Source organism: Pipistrellus kuhlii, unplaced genomic scaffold, assembly GCF_014108245.1.
Source record: "Pipistrellus kuhlii isolate mPipKuh1 unplaced genomic scaffold, mPipKuh1.p scaffold_m20_p_10, whole genome shotgun sequence".
NCBI classification, from domain to species: Eukaryota; Metazoa; Chordata; class Mammalia; order Chiroptera; family Vespertilionidae; genus Pipistrellus; species Pipistrellus kuhlii.
This window is the reverse complement of record NW_023425405.1, coordinates 38629271-38648375: the sequence shown is the minus strand read 5'-3', so window position 1 is coordinate 38648375 and position 19105 is coordinate 38629271. Positions and strand designations below refer to the sequence as shown.

At 40.3% G+C, this 19105-nt stretch overlaps 1 protein-coding gene across 1 annotated transcript in view; it reads right to left on the bottom strand.

Annotated features, from left to right (window-relative positions):
• Positions 1 to 19105, bottom strand: part of CDK6 (cyclin dependent kinase 6) — a 202987-nt gene that overhangs the window by 137703 nt on the left and 46179 nt on the right. The window contains exon 2 of the mRNA XM_036429434.2: positions 4309 to 4444. Within this exon, the coding sequence (XP_036285327.1) occupies positions 4309 to 4444 (136 nt within the window). The remainder of the gene's footprint in view (positions 1 to 4308; positions 4445 to 19105) is intronic.

The following is a 19105-nucleotide window of genomic DNA, read 5'->3' as shown; positions in this document are numbered from 1 at the left end:
CCTACTGGAGTCAATGGCCAATTGCTGGTGTGACTTTGATTTAACCCTCTAAGACTGGCTGCTTAACTTTTGCTTAGCAATATATCTGATATTCCCCTTTTTAAAAAAAATTCCCCCCAAATTCTGTGTGAGGGGGTGGGGGAGGACATACACAGGTAAGGGTGTGCATGAAGGTCTGGTTTGCGTGGATAAAATGTTTCCTTTGAGTCAAAAGACTATATTTGAAGCTAACTTTCCTCAAAGAAAAATTATAATATACATTACATTCCTGATAACAGTTCAGATACCTGTTTTTTTTTTAAAAACCAGAATTCCTATAAACACAAAAGGTAATACACTATGAATAATGTGCTTTATATAAGGCATAATAAGGGTCTAGAATGTGCATAACTTGATTGGGTAAAATATTATAATAATCAATCTTTTAAAATGCTACCACTGATGTGGAAGGGGAGTGCAATTAAATGAAAGACTATTAGGACTCAGGTTGTCGAAACTGAAGAGGAAGCTGTGGTCCAGCTTCAGAGAGGCCAGGAAAGCACGGTGTGTGTGTGTGTGTGTGTGTGTGTGTGTGTGTGTGTGTAAGAGAGAGAGGGAGGGAGAGGGAGAGAGAGAGGGAGAAAGAGAGAAGGTATGGGGAATATAGGATCTTGAGGATCAATAAAAAAAATATACTTTCAGGGAAACCATGCTGGCCAGCTATGAGTTCTGAGAGATCCAAATGTGCTATAGGAGTGAACTACAGGAGGTCAAACTGCTCTAAGCTGAGCCCCATCTTAGGGTAAAAGGCTGAACTCTGAGGTCTTTTGCACCAGAGCCACTATTGCAACATCCTATGAAAATGAAATTTATTAAACAGTCTCCTCAGGATTCTTTCACATGTGTACTTTTCAATTTATTCCATGTCACTACAAAAAGCAGTTCGCATTAAATATCAGGAGGGATGTGTGTGCGTGTGGGTTTTAAAAAACATGGTCTCTTTGAGTACTCCAGTCATGACTTGAGATTGGAAAAAATTTCCTTCCGGGATCCTTATCACTATTGTGAAGCACTTGCTCTTTGAGCCTCCTGCCTTGTTTTTTTTTAAGATCACCTTATTATGCAACATCTGCTCTGAATTTCAAATGTGATAAACAGAGTATGAGTGCTGGTGGCAGATGGCTAATGACCAGCGGCGACAGGGCATTCAAGCCCGCCTTGTTTTCTGAGAAGCGATATTTTCATGTTAATGCGCTCTGTGTCCTGCAAAGATGAGACAAATCACCTGCTCATAATTCAGGCAAAGTGGAGACCACCAGGAGCAGAGAGGGGCCGTGGCTCGATCCCTCTGGGGTGAGAGGAGAGAAGTTCTGGGAGACTCGCCTCCTCTGCAGTACAGGGGACCTACCGGTCAGTCACTTCGCATTATGTCAGCTCTAAAAAGATGAGTTGGCCCCGGGCATCCCATATTGACATCAGAGCCACTGTTTACTGCAGGCAGATATTATTCATGAAAACAGACCTTTTCCAGTGGCAGAAAACAGGTGCTATTAGGAGTGTGTGTCAGCCTCTGAAGTCTGGGCTTTGTAAAACAAACCTAATAGTACACGTAATCTCCGACTGAAACTGTTACAACCAACAGAAATCTCCAAGAAACATTCAGCTGAAGATAAAATGAAATGTAATTCACAGAGAAAATGACCCATGCAGACACACAAACCTTTTCCGCTTTCTCAAGCCCTACAGAATTCATTTGTCAGAGATGCGTAAATAAGATATAATTTCTATTCCAGGGCTGAGTCATCCAAAGAGGCCACGTGATCTTGCCCTAGAAGAGCCCTGTCCTATTTGGGAGAGGTGGCTGATCTTCTGTGTGCCCCTTTCGGGGTCTTCCAATTCCCACTTGTGAAATGTGACTGCCAACTTCATCAAACATGTTACATTCACAGAATGTCCCAAGGATATTAGGCTCTCAAAGACTTGATTAGATAGTTGATAAGCCAGGCCCTATGTGAGGAAAGATAATATACTAATAAAGGGAAGCCTAAGTGCCAAATGACAGTTCAGGAAAAGAGGGCAGCCCTAACTGGTTTGGCTCAGTGGATAGAGCATCGGCCTGCAGATTGAAGGGTCCCAGGTTCGATTCCAGTCAAGGGCATGTACCTTGGCTGTAGGCACATCCCCAGTGGAGGATGTGCAGGAGGCAGATGATAGATGTTTCTCTCTCATCAAGGTTTCCAATTCTCTATCCCTCTCTCTTCTTCTTTGTAAAAAATCAATAAAATATATTTTTTTAAAAAAGAAAAGAAAAAGAGGGCATTACTTTTTTGAAAGCATTATGATTTTACATAGGAATCTCTCTCCATTTATATCCTGTCATATAGTGATCCTTTTTCTGGGTAGCAGTTACAAATGACTAAGGAACAAGGTGAAGAAATTTGTCGACAGTTCTTTCTGATCCTTTCTCATAGGGTGACATATAAAGGCACGAAAGAGAAAAAAAAAACAGCAATCTCAAAGCCCTTTTCTCTCTCTCATGAAATCCCCATAAATAGAAGGTGCTATAGAAGCAAAGACACTGAAAATTTATCATGAACCCCAAAAGTGTATAAAGTATTAATTTCTGCCTATAAGTTTAAACATGAAAGTCTAAGAACAATCTCAAATCTCAAATGATCAAATAAAAATTAAACAAAGACAGCAATGAAGTCCTCCATAATTAAGTAGATTAAAAAAAAAAAGACTTCTGAATTAGAAAGAGGAAAGCAAGATATGACAATGATAAGCCTGTGAGACCAAATTTGATATTTGTTGACTTCATAGTACAGCAGGCTTCTTTAAGCAAAGGTCACCATCAACATGAACAGCTATATCTTGGGACATCAAGAAAAGAGACTAAAGAATGTGATGAAAACCTCAAGATGAAGTATGAATGAGCTCTCTATATGTGTTTATTAGTTTTTTTTTAGAATAAGGTGCAATTTAAAATACACCTATGGTTTTATTTTATTCTCACGATCCCTCAATTACAATGAGCAGTTCAGGATTACACCCTTGAATTACTTTACCAAAGTCTGACGTGAGCTTTACACAATAATTACAAGATTTTCCCAATGAGTTCACCCAACTATCAACCATCACAAATACCTAAGGTGTTTTTATTCCTTAAAAAAGACCCAAAAAGTATTTAAAAGAACTTGAAACATTGTTATGTGGTATATGAAAATGGGGAAAATAAGCCTATCATGGGCTCTCTTCTACCAAACGGGTATTAAGCACAAAGATTTTACCCCTGAATATCTAGTCAGAGACATGGAGCATCCCAGTTTTACCCAACTAGTGCCCTCCTGATTCAATTTAGGTTCTGAACATACTCTAGAATATCCCAAATTTAAGGGGGCTAATAGGTAAACAGTGCTGCAGAAAATACAGCAGGAGACAGGTGGTTGAAGAAAATTCCCTTAGCCTAAAGGATCTGATATGAGGCCTTTTCTAGATATTGTTTTAGTCTATTACATGTCAAAATATTTTACACTTTTATAATTATTTTGTAACATGACATGCTCTGATCATAGACATTTATAAACAATGAATAAGATAAGGAATCTGATTAATTAAGTCACCCAATTCACAAAAACAAAGGTTCTTCATGAAAACCTGCACATAATGTCATAGGTCTAAAAGACAGACCTACGGGGAAGTTCATTTTAAGCAGAAGGAAGACACCAACTAAACTTTGTAAGCTTTTCCCATCATACTTGAAGGAAGAAAGAATTTCTAGTCAGTACACTGCATTTAGCTTGCCAACTTCTAAACAACCTAAAGCCATCTTCAAAGCTCAAGGGTTTGGGATAGTTCTTAGCACTGGCTTCCTATAAATGTTTTTATTAGTGAGAAAAATTGAAGAAAGCAGTGGCTGAGACCAGTATTTCTGATTTGCATAGCATGGTATATCCTGGAGTCAATGTACAAAGTAAAATATCTAATGTGCTCACATATGATGTTTCAGATTATACCTCTCAGGAAGCCATGACTCATCAGAAAAACACTGAGTTATACTTATTGCATATACTTTCCAAAGTTAGAGCCACATAATTAACAAATACTAGGTATTTTTCAATAAGTGTATTAAGACCTAAAGGATTTTCCACTGAGCCCTAACATTAACAAACTACAATATGTCCCACTTAGCTATATTAAATATATTTATCTATACAGTGAGTTCCAAAAGTTCCAATTCTGGCAATTTCCATAAAGGAGAGAATGCCATTGATTGAAAGACTGTAACAGGTTGACTGTCTGACCAGGTAAAAAGATGATTCTTGGTACCTTTATGGTTTCAGTGGGCACTCCGGGCTCTGGAACTTTATTCAAATAAGTGGTCAAGTCTTGATCTACATGTTCAAACACTAATGTTAGTTTAGTTTCTCTGTCTGTTCGGGACACCGTGCACACATCGAATAACCTAAAAGGAAAAAGAAAGAGATATTAAGTAGGGTGGCAGTAAGCAAAGATGTAACCTGTATGTCTTATATATGTCCCTCATTTTGATCCAACAGGAATAACAAGGCCAGTGCTGACCATTCCTTGGGATAATGTGTAAGGACTAGAGTCCCATTCTGGGGTGAGGGGGTGTGTGCCTCAGCCCGCCTATGCCCTTTCATAGCCCAAAACCCCTTGGAGGACATCCCTCTCTCAGTCTGGGAGCCCTCGCTCCTTACTGCCCGCCTGCTCGCTGCACCTTACCACTTGGCAGGCTACTCCTTAGCGCTGCCTGGGAGGCAGGAGAGGCCCCCCGCCACCACCGCAGCACTCGCCAGCCATGAGCCCGGCTTCTGGCTGAGTGGTGCTTCCCCTGTGGGAGCGCACTGACCACCAGGGGGCAGCTCCTGCACTGAGCGTCTGCCCCCTGGTAGTCAGTGCGCATCATAGCAACCGGTTGTTCTGCCGTTCGGTCGATTTGCATATTAGCCTTTTATTATAAAGAATACTCAATAGGACTTGACACACGTAGCAAACAGAAAGGAACACGAGTGGAGCCTGAGAATATCTGTGTGGGGTGTTTCCTTACTTAAGACCTTAGGTGGAACTTGCTGCGACTGCTAGTTTTAAAACCTGCAGCCTAGGAAAAATATGGTTCTTCTTAGCTCACAGTTCGAGAATCATTAAAAAGCCCAATTGAACATTCTTTGGAGATGCTGGACCCTGCAATGAAGTTTTCCCTGGAATTTAAGGTATGAACAATCATGTCTGTGAAAGTAAGTAGGATGGGATATGGAGAAATTTGGTTTATTTCTAAGAAAGCCTTCTCATCCTGATGAGTCAAATGATTTCCCTAGAAAGGGCATACATTCCTAGCTTTTAAAATTCAAAATATCTTGCTAATTAAAACTGTAAAATTCAAACTTTCCTTTTCAGGGAAGAAACTGTGTTGGTAAACTATGTCACCTTAAATGATATAGACAGACTAACTAACTTCATGATCAAGTATGGCTGGGCGAATTCAATTTTTCCCCCATAAAATCCTACACCAATTCAAAATTTAAGTTTCAAAAAGAAAGTTTTCCGTAGTAAAATAATATTTAAGTCAATGACACATTTTCTGTTGACTTCAATCATAAAAGTACACTCTCTAGTACATGAGATGTTCAGCAAATGTTTGAAGAGTTAAACAAGCCACTCATAAACAAGCTGTCAGTAAATTTCTTGACAAGGATGTAATAGAAACACTCAGAAAAGGCTAATAAAATGATATTATTTTCTTTCATTTAAAAAACTTAATTAACACTTTTGAAAGGGACTAACTATAAATATGCACATAACCCAATTACTAAAGTGCAGGGTTGACTCTCAATTATATATTACCTCTGTTAAATTTTTAATGCCTACCTGGTTACTGTACCATCCAACTATATGTCTAGGCTATGTGGGACCCACAACGTTCTCTGTGAATCTAGACTCAATGTTAAACTAAAGAACACTATAAGTTAAATTTAGTGGACTGCACAATACCACCACCAACCACACACACTTCACAGCCAGATTCAAACTACTTTTTGATTATGTAGTAATTAAAAAGTTTGAGGTGGGTTCTACAACTCCGTTCAAATCCACTAAGATCAACTGAATTTCTTCCTCACATTTATCTACTTCCAAATATTATGATTAAAGTTTTAATCATCTACTGCCAAAGTTATTTTTTTTCTTCTTCCTAAATTCTAAACTCTTCCAACGTCACCAATATGATTTGTTCTGGAATAGTCTTCTGATAAAAGTAAAAACTTCTAGTTAGTAAGTGTATTATAGAAAGTAACATGAGGCATCTGAGTGCCACACTGTGAAAAACACGACTGCTATTATGCATGGATCTGACACCCGAGACGTTTATCAAAACAACTCCATGAACTGGATAATTCCGGGTAACAGTCATGCATAATATTCACAGGCTCCTGAGAACCATCTTCTTCCCGGTAAACCCACAGACTTTGACGGCTTCACTTTTTATTTCCTTTGGAAGAAAAAGAAGTTCCCAATAACCAAGCTTCTCCCTATCTGTTGCGTCCACTTTTGTAATAAAGTAAAACAGCCGTGAACCAAAGATGGAACATCGTACACTCAAGCTCAAACACGGGGCTGCCCCATTGTCACTGTTCCTTTAAACCTGCTTCCCATTGCACTTCCTCACTGTGGACACAGGGTTTACCACTTCTTCTGATGCCAATGGTTTTAGTAACTCCAGTTCTTTTTATATATTTTTAAATTGTTTAAAGTATTACAAATAGTAGTACATATGTCTCCCCCCCCCCCCCCCGACCCAACTGACCTTCCCCCAGCCTCCTCTACCCCCTGGCACATGCCCTCACCCCCATCCCAGTGTCTTGCATCCATTGGTCGTACTTATATGCACGCATGAAAGTCCTTCGGTTGATCTCCTACCTCCCCCTGCCCCCCAACCCTCCTCAGCCTTAAGAGTTTTTAATATTTGAGACATTTAAGTGCTTTACAAAAGGAAAAGAAACGTCTGACTGGGACATAACTGGAGAATGAAGTGATCACAACACACGGCGGAGCTGAAGTCGCCTGCTCTCAAACCGTTAAGTTACCAAACAGCCGTGGCAGTATAATGTTGCTTCAGCTCATGAAACCGTTTGCAAGCACTCTGGGTATGACACAATACAAGAATAACATCCAATCCACCCAAGTACTTTTCCTCACAGTTATATCACTTTACTCAAAATATTAAGACTCACCATTTTGAGAAAAGGTCCTAATTTTGTTTTATTTATTTTTCAATTTTTATTTTTCAGCTACAATTTAAATTCATTATTATTCTGTATTAGTTTCAGGCATACAGCATAGGGGTCAGACAATCATATACTTTATAAAATTCCCCCACCCCCCGCCAATATTTCTAGTATCCACCTGCCACTATATATACTTATTACAATGTTATTGCTTCTGTTCTCTATGCTGAAATTCATACCCCCATGACTATTTTTTAACTGCCAATTTGAAAGGCCTTAATTTTAACTGGTAATTTTTAAGAAGTGGAATTTTTGAAGAGCTGTGTCACAATATACAGAGTAGAATCTCCTTATATCAATCTTAATATATATATATTGTATATATACATATTCCAGGATACAAAAAGAATGGCGTGAGGTAGGAGCAGCTCATGCTGTTCAAGGAGATAATCCTTTTTAAAGGTGGCATTATTAATTTCATTTGGGGAAACGGAGCATATTACATTCTCTTCCAAAATTCACAAGTGGCCTCGAGGGAAGTGAAAGTCCCAGGAAGACCTGCAGGATATCCCCTTTTTGGTTCTAATGTTGGGTACCAACATCCTATAGCCCAGTACTCTGCAGAAATACTGGGACATATTGCTCTTCACTTAAATAAGAAATTTAGTTTGACTTAATTGTTCAGTAAACATCATCAGAGTAATAATTAAGTTACATTAGTCACAATGGGTAGAAACGTGTCTTTTGACTCAACAGTTATAAATATTAATCTTAAGCATTTAGGACATAATATATATGATGCTTTTTCATCTACAAAGACTCCCTCTGGAATTATCACAAATCAAATAATAGGCACTTTGGTGGGAAATAAAGAGAAAATAGATGCAAATCTCAGATAAGTAACTGAGCTAAACAAGAAATGAAATCCCTGATATTTGGCAAGAGGGTAATAATTTGTAATCTATCTATATAAAAGCTTAAGCGACCGTCGCAACCAAAACAACTGAACGGGTGTGACGAACAGGCTGCGTGGGGTGACCAGGTCGGCAGGGGGGTGAGTGAGGGACGACCAAACGACTGAGCAGCAGGTTGTGTGGCGCAACCAGACCAGCAGCGGGGACAGTTGGGGGCGATCAGGCCAGCAGGCAGGTGAGGTCCGACCGTCAGACCTCCCCTGAGGGGTCTGGATTGGAGAGGGTACAGGCTGGGCTGAGTGACTCTCCTCCCTGCCCCCTGTGCACAAATTTCGTGCACTGGGACTCTAGTATATTTATACAAACCAATGAGGATGTGGCCAGCCTCCTAGAACCTCGCCACTTGTAAACCAAAAGAGCCAGGCAGGTCTGAATGTTTGAACAAACACTGGGAAATAACTTCAACTATACGATTCCTCATGTTGACTAACATCTCAAGACTTTTTAAACTTTTCTTTTTCCTGCTCAGTAAATGGACAAAAATACCATTTCAATGACTGCAGTTCCATAAGAGAAATATAACCACACTGTGTTGAATATGAGCAATATCTCAGATTACTTTGAGGGGAAATAAAAACTACCATCCCATATTTATCCAGTAGAGCTTTGCTTAAAATGACCCAAGCGAATGTTCAAAAAGTAGAAGTGGCCTGGCCAGTGTGGTCCAATGGTTGAGCATTGATCCATAAATCAGGAAGGTCAGGTCAGGGCACTGCCTGGGTTGAGGGCTCCATCCCCAGCAGGGGGCATGCAGAAGCAGCCAATACATGACTGACTCCCTTTTATCACTGTTTCTATCTCCCTCTCCTTTCTGCTCTGAAATCAATTTTTTAAAAAAATCTTTAAAAAATTATTTATTTATTTATTTATAATATATTTTATTGATTTTGTACAGAGAGGAAGGGAGAGAGATAGAGAGCTAGAAACATCGATGAGAGAGAGTCAACAATCAGCTGCCTCTTGCATACCCCCTACTGGGGATGTGCCCGCAACCAAGGTACACGCCCTTGACCGGAATCGAACCCGGGTCCCTTCAGTCCCCAGGCTGACGCTCTATCCATTGAGCCAAACCGGTTTCGGCAAAAAAAAAATTATTTTTAAAAAAGTAGAAGTGAAAAGGGGTTCTCAGGACTTACTAAGTCCATGAATCCAGTTTAGCTGTGAAAACACAATCCAAAAGAAGGCACAAGTAAGCCAGCCAAGCCCCTCACTATCTCATAAAGTGATCCTCTTGCTGTCTATTGTCTTGACCCCCAGCTGCAGGGCCGGAGCAAGCACTGTGGTCCAGCACAGCACTCAAGCTTCCCAGCTGTCCCGATGATGTAATTATCTCATAAGAAAACATCTCCGTGAGTTAAGTCTGCATCCTACCCATTGTAATTCTTAATGATTGCTTCCTGTCCACGGTCCCTAACTTGCTATTCTGGATCTATTGCCTAGGCAAGTTGTCTTCACCTAATGCATGGGATTACATCCAATAAATTTGGGATTTCCAAAGATTATAATTTACAAAGGTCTCCCAAACAACATGCTTTGGAAACACAAGCCCTGCCTTTCTATTGTGCTTATAATAGAAGGGAAATCCGCATTATTTGCTGTGATTAAACTTTGGTGGCCTGTCAGAGGAAGGCCTAGGAGGATTTTTTCCCCCTGTTACTTCCCCCCCCCATAATCTTGCTTGAATCTTTGGACATCAAATGAAAGACGTCGGGCACAACTGACTAAGGGCGCTAAACAAAGTTTTACTTGAACTACAGCCTGTCTTTGGAATGGAGAAGTCTTTTCAAAAACCTCTAATCTCTTCCTTTAGAGCCCAAAAGCACATTCTGTGGCTACAGCTTGCATGCAACAAATTTATGTTCACACATTCCACTAGGCCCACACTACTGAATACTGGCCAGGGTGATCACATTTTGCCCAATAAATATGGACTGGATGTGCTTTTTTTTTTTCTCAACTGACACTGGATGGTGTAACTCCAGAAGTATTTGCCACCAACAATGATGAGCGAGCATCCTGCCAGAAAGGCATTGCCATTTCAGGGGCACTGATAAAATATCAGTACCTACTGCGTGCAGCCACTGTGTATTGGTTGGGATTCCAACAGGTCTAAAGGCGGGTATTGTCCTGGACAGCTTGACTATCTAGATATGGGAGGGAAGGCTGATACATAAAACCAACAGTAAGGATGCGTGGGTACGTAGCGATTCCAAATAAATGCTATAAACAGTGAATGAAACTTTGCATATCATATCGGAGTAAATTCACTCTGTATCTATGATAGTACACATCTGTGGCATCTGCCTTTCCACATCCACCACCTCTTCTGGAAACCATATTCTCATTTTCTGCTAAGGAGCTACTCCTCTATTCCATACTCAGGTATTATGGTTATCGGGGGCATGGGCGCTGGGATGGCATGTAACCCACCCTGGACAAAAAGAGTGACAATGATTAATTCAGGAATGGACAGGACCATGAGAATCAGTCCCGGGAATTTTACTAAAACTTCTGGGACACTAGAGCTCTCTTTATTCTGGGATTACTAAACTCGCAACAGATAAGCCTGCAGCTGCTGACGGCCATCTCCGCCACCGCTTCCGAGCCTTCCCCGGTGAACACCCAGCCAACACCAAACAGAGGCAGAGCAGAGAGGGGATGGGCAAGAGATTCCGGGCGATACTGGTTTAGCACCTGGACCTGCCTGTGCCGACCTCCCTCTGGGTTTGTTAGTTGTGGGAGCCGGTGATGTCCCTTTCTTGCTTCCCCAGTTTGAGTTGGGTTTCTATTACAACCAAAAATAGTTCTAAGGCACGTACCAACATTTTGAAATGGTCCGGTGACTTTGAAACATTACTGCCCGACTTCAAACATGCCCCATGTATTAGACAAAAGGAATTAAGCTCAAGCACGTAAGCCGTGGTAACTATAACCCATTCTCTGACTTGCTGGAAGACTATTTGCCTGAAATGGCTTCTCCATGAGCATGTCCACCCGGCGAAAGTAACTGACAGCTGCAGATAAGACTAATTCATCTTTCCCAGAGAGCCAGGAGGCTTCCTCCCAGAATTCTAGTTGAGGACCCTGGCTTAAGGAACATTTTATGGCAAAAAAGTAGAGAAAAGAAGAAGACAGACAAGCTCTGTCTCACAAACAGAAATATGGCACCTAGCACAGAAAAGAAAGTGAGGCGGTAAGAAATACTTTAAAATAATCCAAAGTTATAGAATTTAATTAATTTAAAGGCTGGGTGCAATACTAGGACACTTGTTCTCCTGAAACCCTCAACTAAACAACCCCTCTCCAACTTCGCTGTTGCTCAAAAGGGGCAATGGATAGGAACTAAAGCAGTATCAATAGTAACTAAAGGAGAGAAACCCTTTTGTTTCGTACTGTTCCACTTAAGGTAAGGTGACCAAACGTCCTGCTTTTGGTGCGACAGTCCCGATTTTTAACAATCTGTCCCGCGTCCATAGCGTTTTAAAAAATTCCAAAAGATTTAAAAGAATCTTTCCAAAAAACCAGAACTTTTTTTTTTTTAAACACTGCAGGACAAATTTTTAAAAATCGGGACTGTCCCGCCAAAAGTGGGACGTTTGGTCACCTTAATAAGGCTGCCCATAACCACCATCTTTTCCTTACTGAATCATTTTATTCCTTACAGCCTTAGAGTGTTATAAGAAAGTTTCATGATTCATTTTCTCCCAGTCCACCTTTAAAGGTTCTCTTAATCTAGTTTTAGCTTCTCTCTACATGCACCTGGCAGTGCGGATCTATGAGTTCCTATCTTTGTATCCATCAGCCAAAAGATGTCTTACAACTTAAATGGAAATCCCCAAAACTGGACAAGTTTACAAGATGTGACTTGCACTACAGTAAATATTTAAAACCGAGCAAACGCTAAAACTTGTGTATGTAGAAACACACTGGAACTGGTCAGCACAAAAACTGGTGTACGAGTTGCTCGGCCCCAGATGAGCTATCTGGGATGTCTCCTACCTGCACAGACCCTCCTCTCTGGGGCTTCCTGGAGGACCCCTTCCTGGATGATCAGGTGAAACTCATCAAGTGGACGGGTGACCACCTGATGCACCTCCAAAGGCCGAGGACCCCCGGGCTGGGCTGGGCAAGGATCTCCGAAAGGCTCACTCTCAAGCACACCCTGTGAGAGGCCCCCTGCCTTCCCCTGGGGTCTGGCTTCTGCCCGAGCTTCTGTCCCTGAAACCACTCGCCATTCTGTTAACCACCCTGGAGCCCTCTCCCATGCCCTGGACCAAACAGAAACAATAAAGCTTTTTGCAGCAAACTAACTAACTAACTAACTAACTAAATAAAACTTTAATTTTGCTTATTATATTCTTTCAGTTCTCCCCAACACAGTTTTTAACTCACACTAGGTGCTAAATGGTTATTGAATGAATCACATTTTTCAAAATTGTAACTCTGGGAAAAGTCAGGAGCAAAGTAAAAGAGAGAGCCTTTGGGTCATTAGGAAAGCGTGGTACTCTTAAGTCAAATCTTAAAACCAATGTTAAATCGGGAATCCCACACTAAAACGTTGCACTTATTAATGAAAACTTGTTAGTTTGCTCCCTGTCTACTAGCTCCTTCTCCATATTTGGCATTTTGAGTCCTCACAACAACTCTATGGGCTGTTCCTCATTTTATAGAAGGAGAATCAGATGTATGTAAACAAATGCTCACTACAGCATCATTCCTGACAGCCCCAAAGTAGAAACAATCTGAGTGTCCATCGGCTGATGAACAGATAAACAGAATGTGGCATATTCATACAATGGAATAGTTTTGGTAATGAAAAGGAATGAAGTACAGGTACATGCTATGGTGCAGATAAGTCTTGAGAAATTATGCTAAGTCAAAGGAACCAGTCACAAAAGGCCACACATTTATTGCATGATTTCTTTTATAGGAAATGTCCAGACAGGCAGATCCTCAGAGGCAGTGATTCCCTACGGCTGGGGAGAGTAGCGAAGGAGAGGTGAGGAACGAAGAATGACTGATCGTGGGTTCTGGGTTTCTCTGTAGGGTGATAAAATGTTCTAAAATTAGGCCACAACTCAGTGAATATACTAAAACCACTGAACTGTATATTTATACAGGTGAATCTGATGTTTTATGTAAAGTCTCCTAGATAGTAAAAGGGTAACATGCAAATCGACGAAGTGGCAGAATGACCAGTCGCTATGCTAGGGGTGGGGGTGTGAAGGGGTGTGTGTGTGTTGGGGAAAGGGGGCAGACACTCAGCGCAGGAGCTGCCCCCTGGTGGTCAGCGCACGCCCACGGGGGGAGTGCCGCTCAGCCAGAAGCAGGGCTCACAGCTGGCGAGCGCAGCAGTGGTGGCGGGAACCTCTTCCACCTCCAAGGCAGCGCTAAGGATGGTGGACTACTGACAGTCAGATACCCCCCAAGGGCTCCCCGACTGCTTAAGGGTGAAGGCCGGGCTGAGGGACATCCCTCTCCGAGTGCACAAATGTCATGCTCTGGGCCTCTAGTATCTCAATAAAGCCCTTCAAAAACAAAAAGAGGAAAGGAATAGCCAAGAGAGAGGTTTAGTACTTTGCCTGAGGCACAAGGACAGTAGGTGGTGGAGATGTGAAGTCAGGCTATCTAGAGCCACAGCCCAATTTCCTAACCCTTCTGTGTGCAGCACAGCATTTGGGGGCAGAGACCTCTCTGTGACAAATGAGACACCCTGCTGACACTCCTTGCAGGCATGCCAATTCCGAAATGTCTTTTGTAAGCTAGGATATCCCATGTATGCTCTGCATGCTGGGCAGAGAAAAACAGGTCTTCAGAAAATTCACAGGAAAAATTAAGCATCCTAAAAGCTTATTTTCTCATTCGGCTTTTCTTCCTTTCATCACTCATATACTTTTCTTCAATCTGCTCCTCCTAGTTACCGAGAAAACTCTGAACAAAAATCGGGAAAAGGTGGTTTTTAAGATTAAATATATTAACAACTTAAGTTTAGCTTTGTTTTAGAGGGGAAAATATATGCATGCATTTACTGCCTTGCTAAAGGTATGTGATTTTTAGAAAATATATTTTTATTAATTTCAGAAAGAGAAGGAGAGGGAGAAAGAGAAACATCAATGATGAAAGATATTCATTGATTGGCTGCCTCCTGCACCCCCCTCCCAACCCAATGGGGCCTGAGCCCACAACGGGATAAGGGCCCCACCTGGGAATAGAATAGTGACCTCCTGGTTCACAGATCCACACCAGCTGGGCAAGGTATGTGAATTTTGATCCTCTCCCAATAAGGGATAACTCCATAAAAAAAGAATGTGGGAAAAATAGAATTATTTTTCTGATATCTGCCTAATTGTCAGGTTGAAAGCGACAAGAGAAATGATGACAGCTCACCATGTCTTCAAATTACCCTAATGGTCACTATATAAGCCAAAGAAAAATCCTGCATAGTATAATTATGGAATTTTATAAGTATGAAGACAGCTTTAGGGATCATCTGGTGCTGTACAGCTGTTTTAATAGTGACGAAACACAGGCCAAGAGAATGTACAATGGCAAAGCCAGCTAAATAAAGGAGCAAGACACCTATGTCTCATGACTAAAAACTCTGTGCCCTTTCTAATATAAGGTAAAAGCTATAAAAATTAACTTCTAACATCTTACATTTAAAAATGAGATTTATTCTAGCAAAATTTCCAGGATCTATTGTGTTAAGAACACCCTCAGGGAATTATTAAAAGATAAGAAAACAAAACACAGTGGGAAAAGAGAAAAGAAGTGATAGCTCTATCAACTACTAAACTGAAGGATCCCAAATTAGGTGTTTTGTTCAGATGCAAAAATGTTTAAATACTAAGTTATGATTTTTAATATGTCCACATAATTTTATTTTACAATTTTATCTTTTGTTGAAAAATATTTCAGACAGGTAAATATTTCATGGTTTTAAAAGCGATTAAAACCTAAAGCAGATAAGAATTTGTAAATGTAGCGGTAACTGTAACTCCTCTAAGGCAGAATTTTTTTTTGAAACACACACACACACACTAACAACAACAACAGCACATAGGAAGAACTCATACTGGGAATCTGTTAAGCAAATACGTATTTTACAAGAGTGAGTATTTTAAATACCTTATTCTTACCCATTTTAAGTCCTCAAACTTCTTAAAAATTAAAGTTTTCAGACAAAAACAAACTCATAGACATAGACAACAGATTGGTCATTACCAGAGGGAAAGAGAGTGGAGGGAGGGTGGAGTAGGTAAAGCGAGTCAAATACAAGGTAAAATAAGGGAACTAGACTTTTGGGAAGTGTACACAGATGTCAAATTAGAGTCTTGTATACCTGAAAATTACATAGTGTTATTAATCAATGTTACTCCAATACATTAAATTAAAAAATAAGTTACTAATGGAATTCTTTGTAGCATGCACTTAACATTTTCTTGACTTTTTAAGCACAATATACTGATTATGTTCTACTGGTGAATAATTCATGATCATTATTATTATCATTAAATTATAATAGTTTAATTCATTACTGTTATTGTGATTCTTTATTTGACCACTTTCTAAACACATGAACATGAGGCAAGGAGATCCACACTGAGACAGATTATAAATCAAACTCTCAAAAAGCAAAGAATCTAAAACAAAACAAAACAAAACAAAAACACAACAAAACACTGGCAAAGGTAATAAAAGCTGATATTACTGTATTTTTATTTCTGATATGATTAAAGAGACAAATGCAACCTGGCCAGTGTGGCTCAGTGGTTGAGCACTGACCTATGAACCTAGGAGGTCATGACTCGATTTCCAGTCAGGGCAAATGCTGGGCTCGATCCACAGTGTGGGGCCTGTGGGAGGCAGCCAGTCAATGATTCTTTCTCATCATTGATGTTTCTCTCTCTCTTCCTTTCTGAAAGAAATAAAAATATATATAAAAAAAAAGACAAATGCATATAATAGTAATAAATCTATGTTAATGGTCATACAATGAATAAAGATGTTATTTGTGACAATAACAGACTAAAAAGGAGGGACAGATTGTATACAAAAATTATTTTTAATTAGTAATTTATTGTTGAGAGAGAGAGAGAGAGAGAGAGAGAGAGAGAGAGAGAGAAAGAAACATTGATCTGTTGCTCCATCCATCCATGCATTTATCAGTTGACTCCTGCATTTGCCCAAACCCGGGATTTAACCCAAAATCTTGGCATATAGGATGACACTCCAACCAACTGAGACATCTGACTAAGGTAGAAAAAAGTTTTTATATACTATAAAAACTACTCTTTCAAACTAGATTTTAAAATATTTTAAAAACAACTAAGTTTAAAATATCCATATTAGTTGTCATCTCTAGTGTAATCATTAAGAAATTATTTGTTTTGAAACTATCTTCATGTCCTCAGAAATATTTTCTTGAATCTCCTCTCTAATCTATCACTTATGAGCATTAGAATGAACCTGGAACTGTACTAGGAACTTTACATATGCAAACTCATTAAATTCTTTCAATATCTTTATTTAGTAGGTACTATTGTTCTCTTTTAACAGATGAAGAAAATGAGATTCGGACGGTAATCTGTCCAGAGTGACGGAGCTCATAAGATGCAGAACCAGGATTTCAATTAGAAGCCTTCACAGGTTTCTCCATCTCCGCCATCTGAACCTTCTACATTCACGGTCCTATTCTCTTATCACCCAATGCACCTATTCTCTTCTCACCACCACCTCATGACAAACAACAAATGATAATCATCTCCTTCACGGCCATGGCTTCAAATATACCTAAATGTGGTGAATCCTCAACCTGTCTCTCAAAAACAGTTCTCTCCCCACACCCAGTTACCTTTTGGACAACCCTAACCAATATTCTAAACACCCCAATTTCAAACGTCTACACCAGAACTCATCTTGTTGGTGAATCACATCACCATCCAACCAATTTTCTAAGTGCAGAAACCTTTAAGTGATTTTAGATTCTTCCATTTCCCCATTCCTCCAACCAATCATCACCAATCCATCACAAAAGTGTTTCTCCAGTCACTTCCTTTTCCTGTGTTCTGGTATTCACCACACTTCATAGACTGCTACAGAGGGCCTTTATCCTATCTACAACCTCATGGGAGACTTCCTGTCCTCACCTCTCTCTCTCTGGTCAGTGAACATTCTACAGTGTACGTCTACTTATAACACTCAACAAATGCATTTAGTCAACAAATTACTTATTAAATATTTGTTATTCCCTCGTATTGTATTAAGTACCAGGAATAGAAAAATTAAAGGATAGAATACAATGTCTTAAGTTGTTCAGTCTACTGGGAAGGCAGACATAAAAAGAATAATATTAACTAATCTGGACTTGCTGAGGTAGAGATATATACAGGGTATTTTAAGAGAAACAGAGAGGGGCTCCTAACCCAAAACTACAACCAAGGTTTGTAGAGGGAATGACAACTGAACTGCCTTAGACCATTAGGAGTTACCCAAGCAAGTGGGAAAGAAAGTCTCTCAAAACCAAGAGAAAGTGTGAACAAGGGACAACAAATAACCTACTTGAGCTAAACCTTGTATGCCATAAGAAACTTTTATTTTGTGGGCAATGAACACACACTCTTGATTTTTAAATAGTTCACTCTAATGGGCATGGATAAGAGGGGAATAGTGGCAAGAAGACCAGTAAGGAGACTGTAACTGCAGGAAAATAAAGAGGTTCTGTCCTAAGGAATTGGCAGCAAGGACGGAGAGGAGAGTGCAGATTCCAGAAATATTTAGGAGGTTGAATTGGCAGGACTTGCTAAGTGTCTGAATGTGGCGGGGGTGGCGGGATGAGGATGGAGGAAAAGCCAAGGATGACTCATAGGCTTTTGACTTTGGGGACTTGGTGCCACCCCATGAGATAGAGCAGTGTTCCCAGACCTTGCAGAGACCTGTAAAATTTCCAACACACATAGGTTTCTGACAGAACACTGCCAACTGAAAGACATAAATACACCCTACCACCTACTATCAAGTTTCATTTCATAAAGATAGCACATTTTAACACCCAAAATGTAAACAGATTTAGCTTTCTAAAAATCACCACAGGCCCTTATTTTTCTAATTTCTTCCTAGATGATGGAAAATTGGTTACCAGGCTTCACACCAACACTGGGAAGTTCTGAGGTGGAGATAGAGGAGAAGAAGTCTGTATGGCTGTAAGATGATGAATTGAAGACTGAATATGCAGTCCCAGCCCTCACTAACTCTCTAACCCAAGAGAGTTATCCCATATACATTCAGGGTTGTAAAAGAGTTCAAGAGGTTATGGAAACCCTGAAGAAGAGGCACTCAAATGTGCCTAGAGTGGAAGTGTCCAGGGAGATGTATTGCAAAAGACGATCTGGAATTTGCCAGATACGTAAAGCAAGTTTAGTATGGTCCGGGCAGAAGGAACACCATGTCCAAAGGTATGTAGGTATGCAGGAAATTCATATTTAGGGAACTGTGGATAGTTTGGCATGACTTGGTGATTATCTTGGAAAATGGCAAGAGAAGAGCTGGAAAAGTACACAGAAGCGAAATTGAGAAGGGATTGGTAATTCAGGCTAAGAAGCCTGGAAATTATCTTATGGGCATTGGGGAATAATCAAAGGACTTTCCAATGAGCAATACGATGGCTAGTTTTAACACTTGGAAATACCACTCTGACTGCAAGACTAGAAGTTGGACTGTAGGGGAATAAAACTGGAGGTGAGGGAAATGGATAAGAAATGCCTACAAGAGCCCAGGTAAGAAATACAAATACATCAGAGAAATAGAAGCAGCAGAGAAAGACCAATGCAACCAACAAGCATTTACTGAGCTCCTCCATTCTTTGGGGGTCATCAAGACCAATAAGCCAAGGTCCCTGCTCTCTTAGAG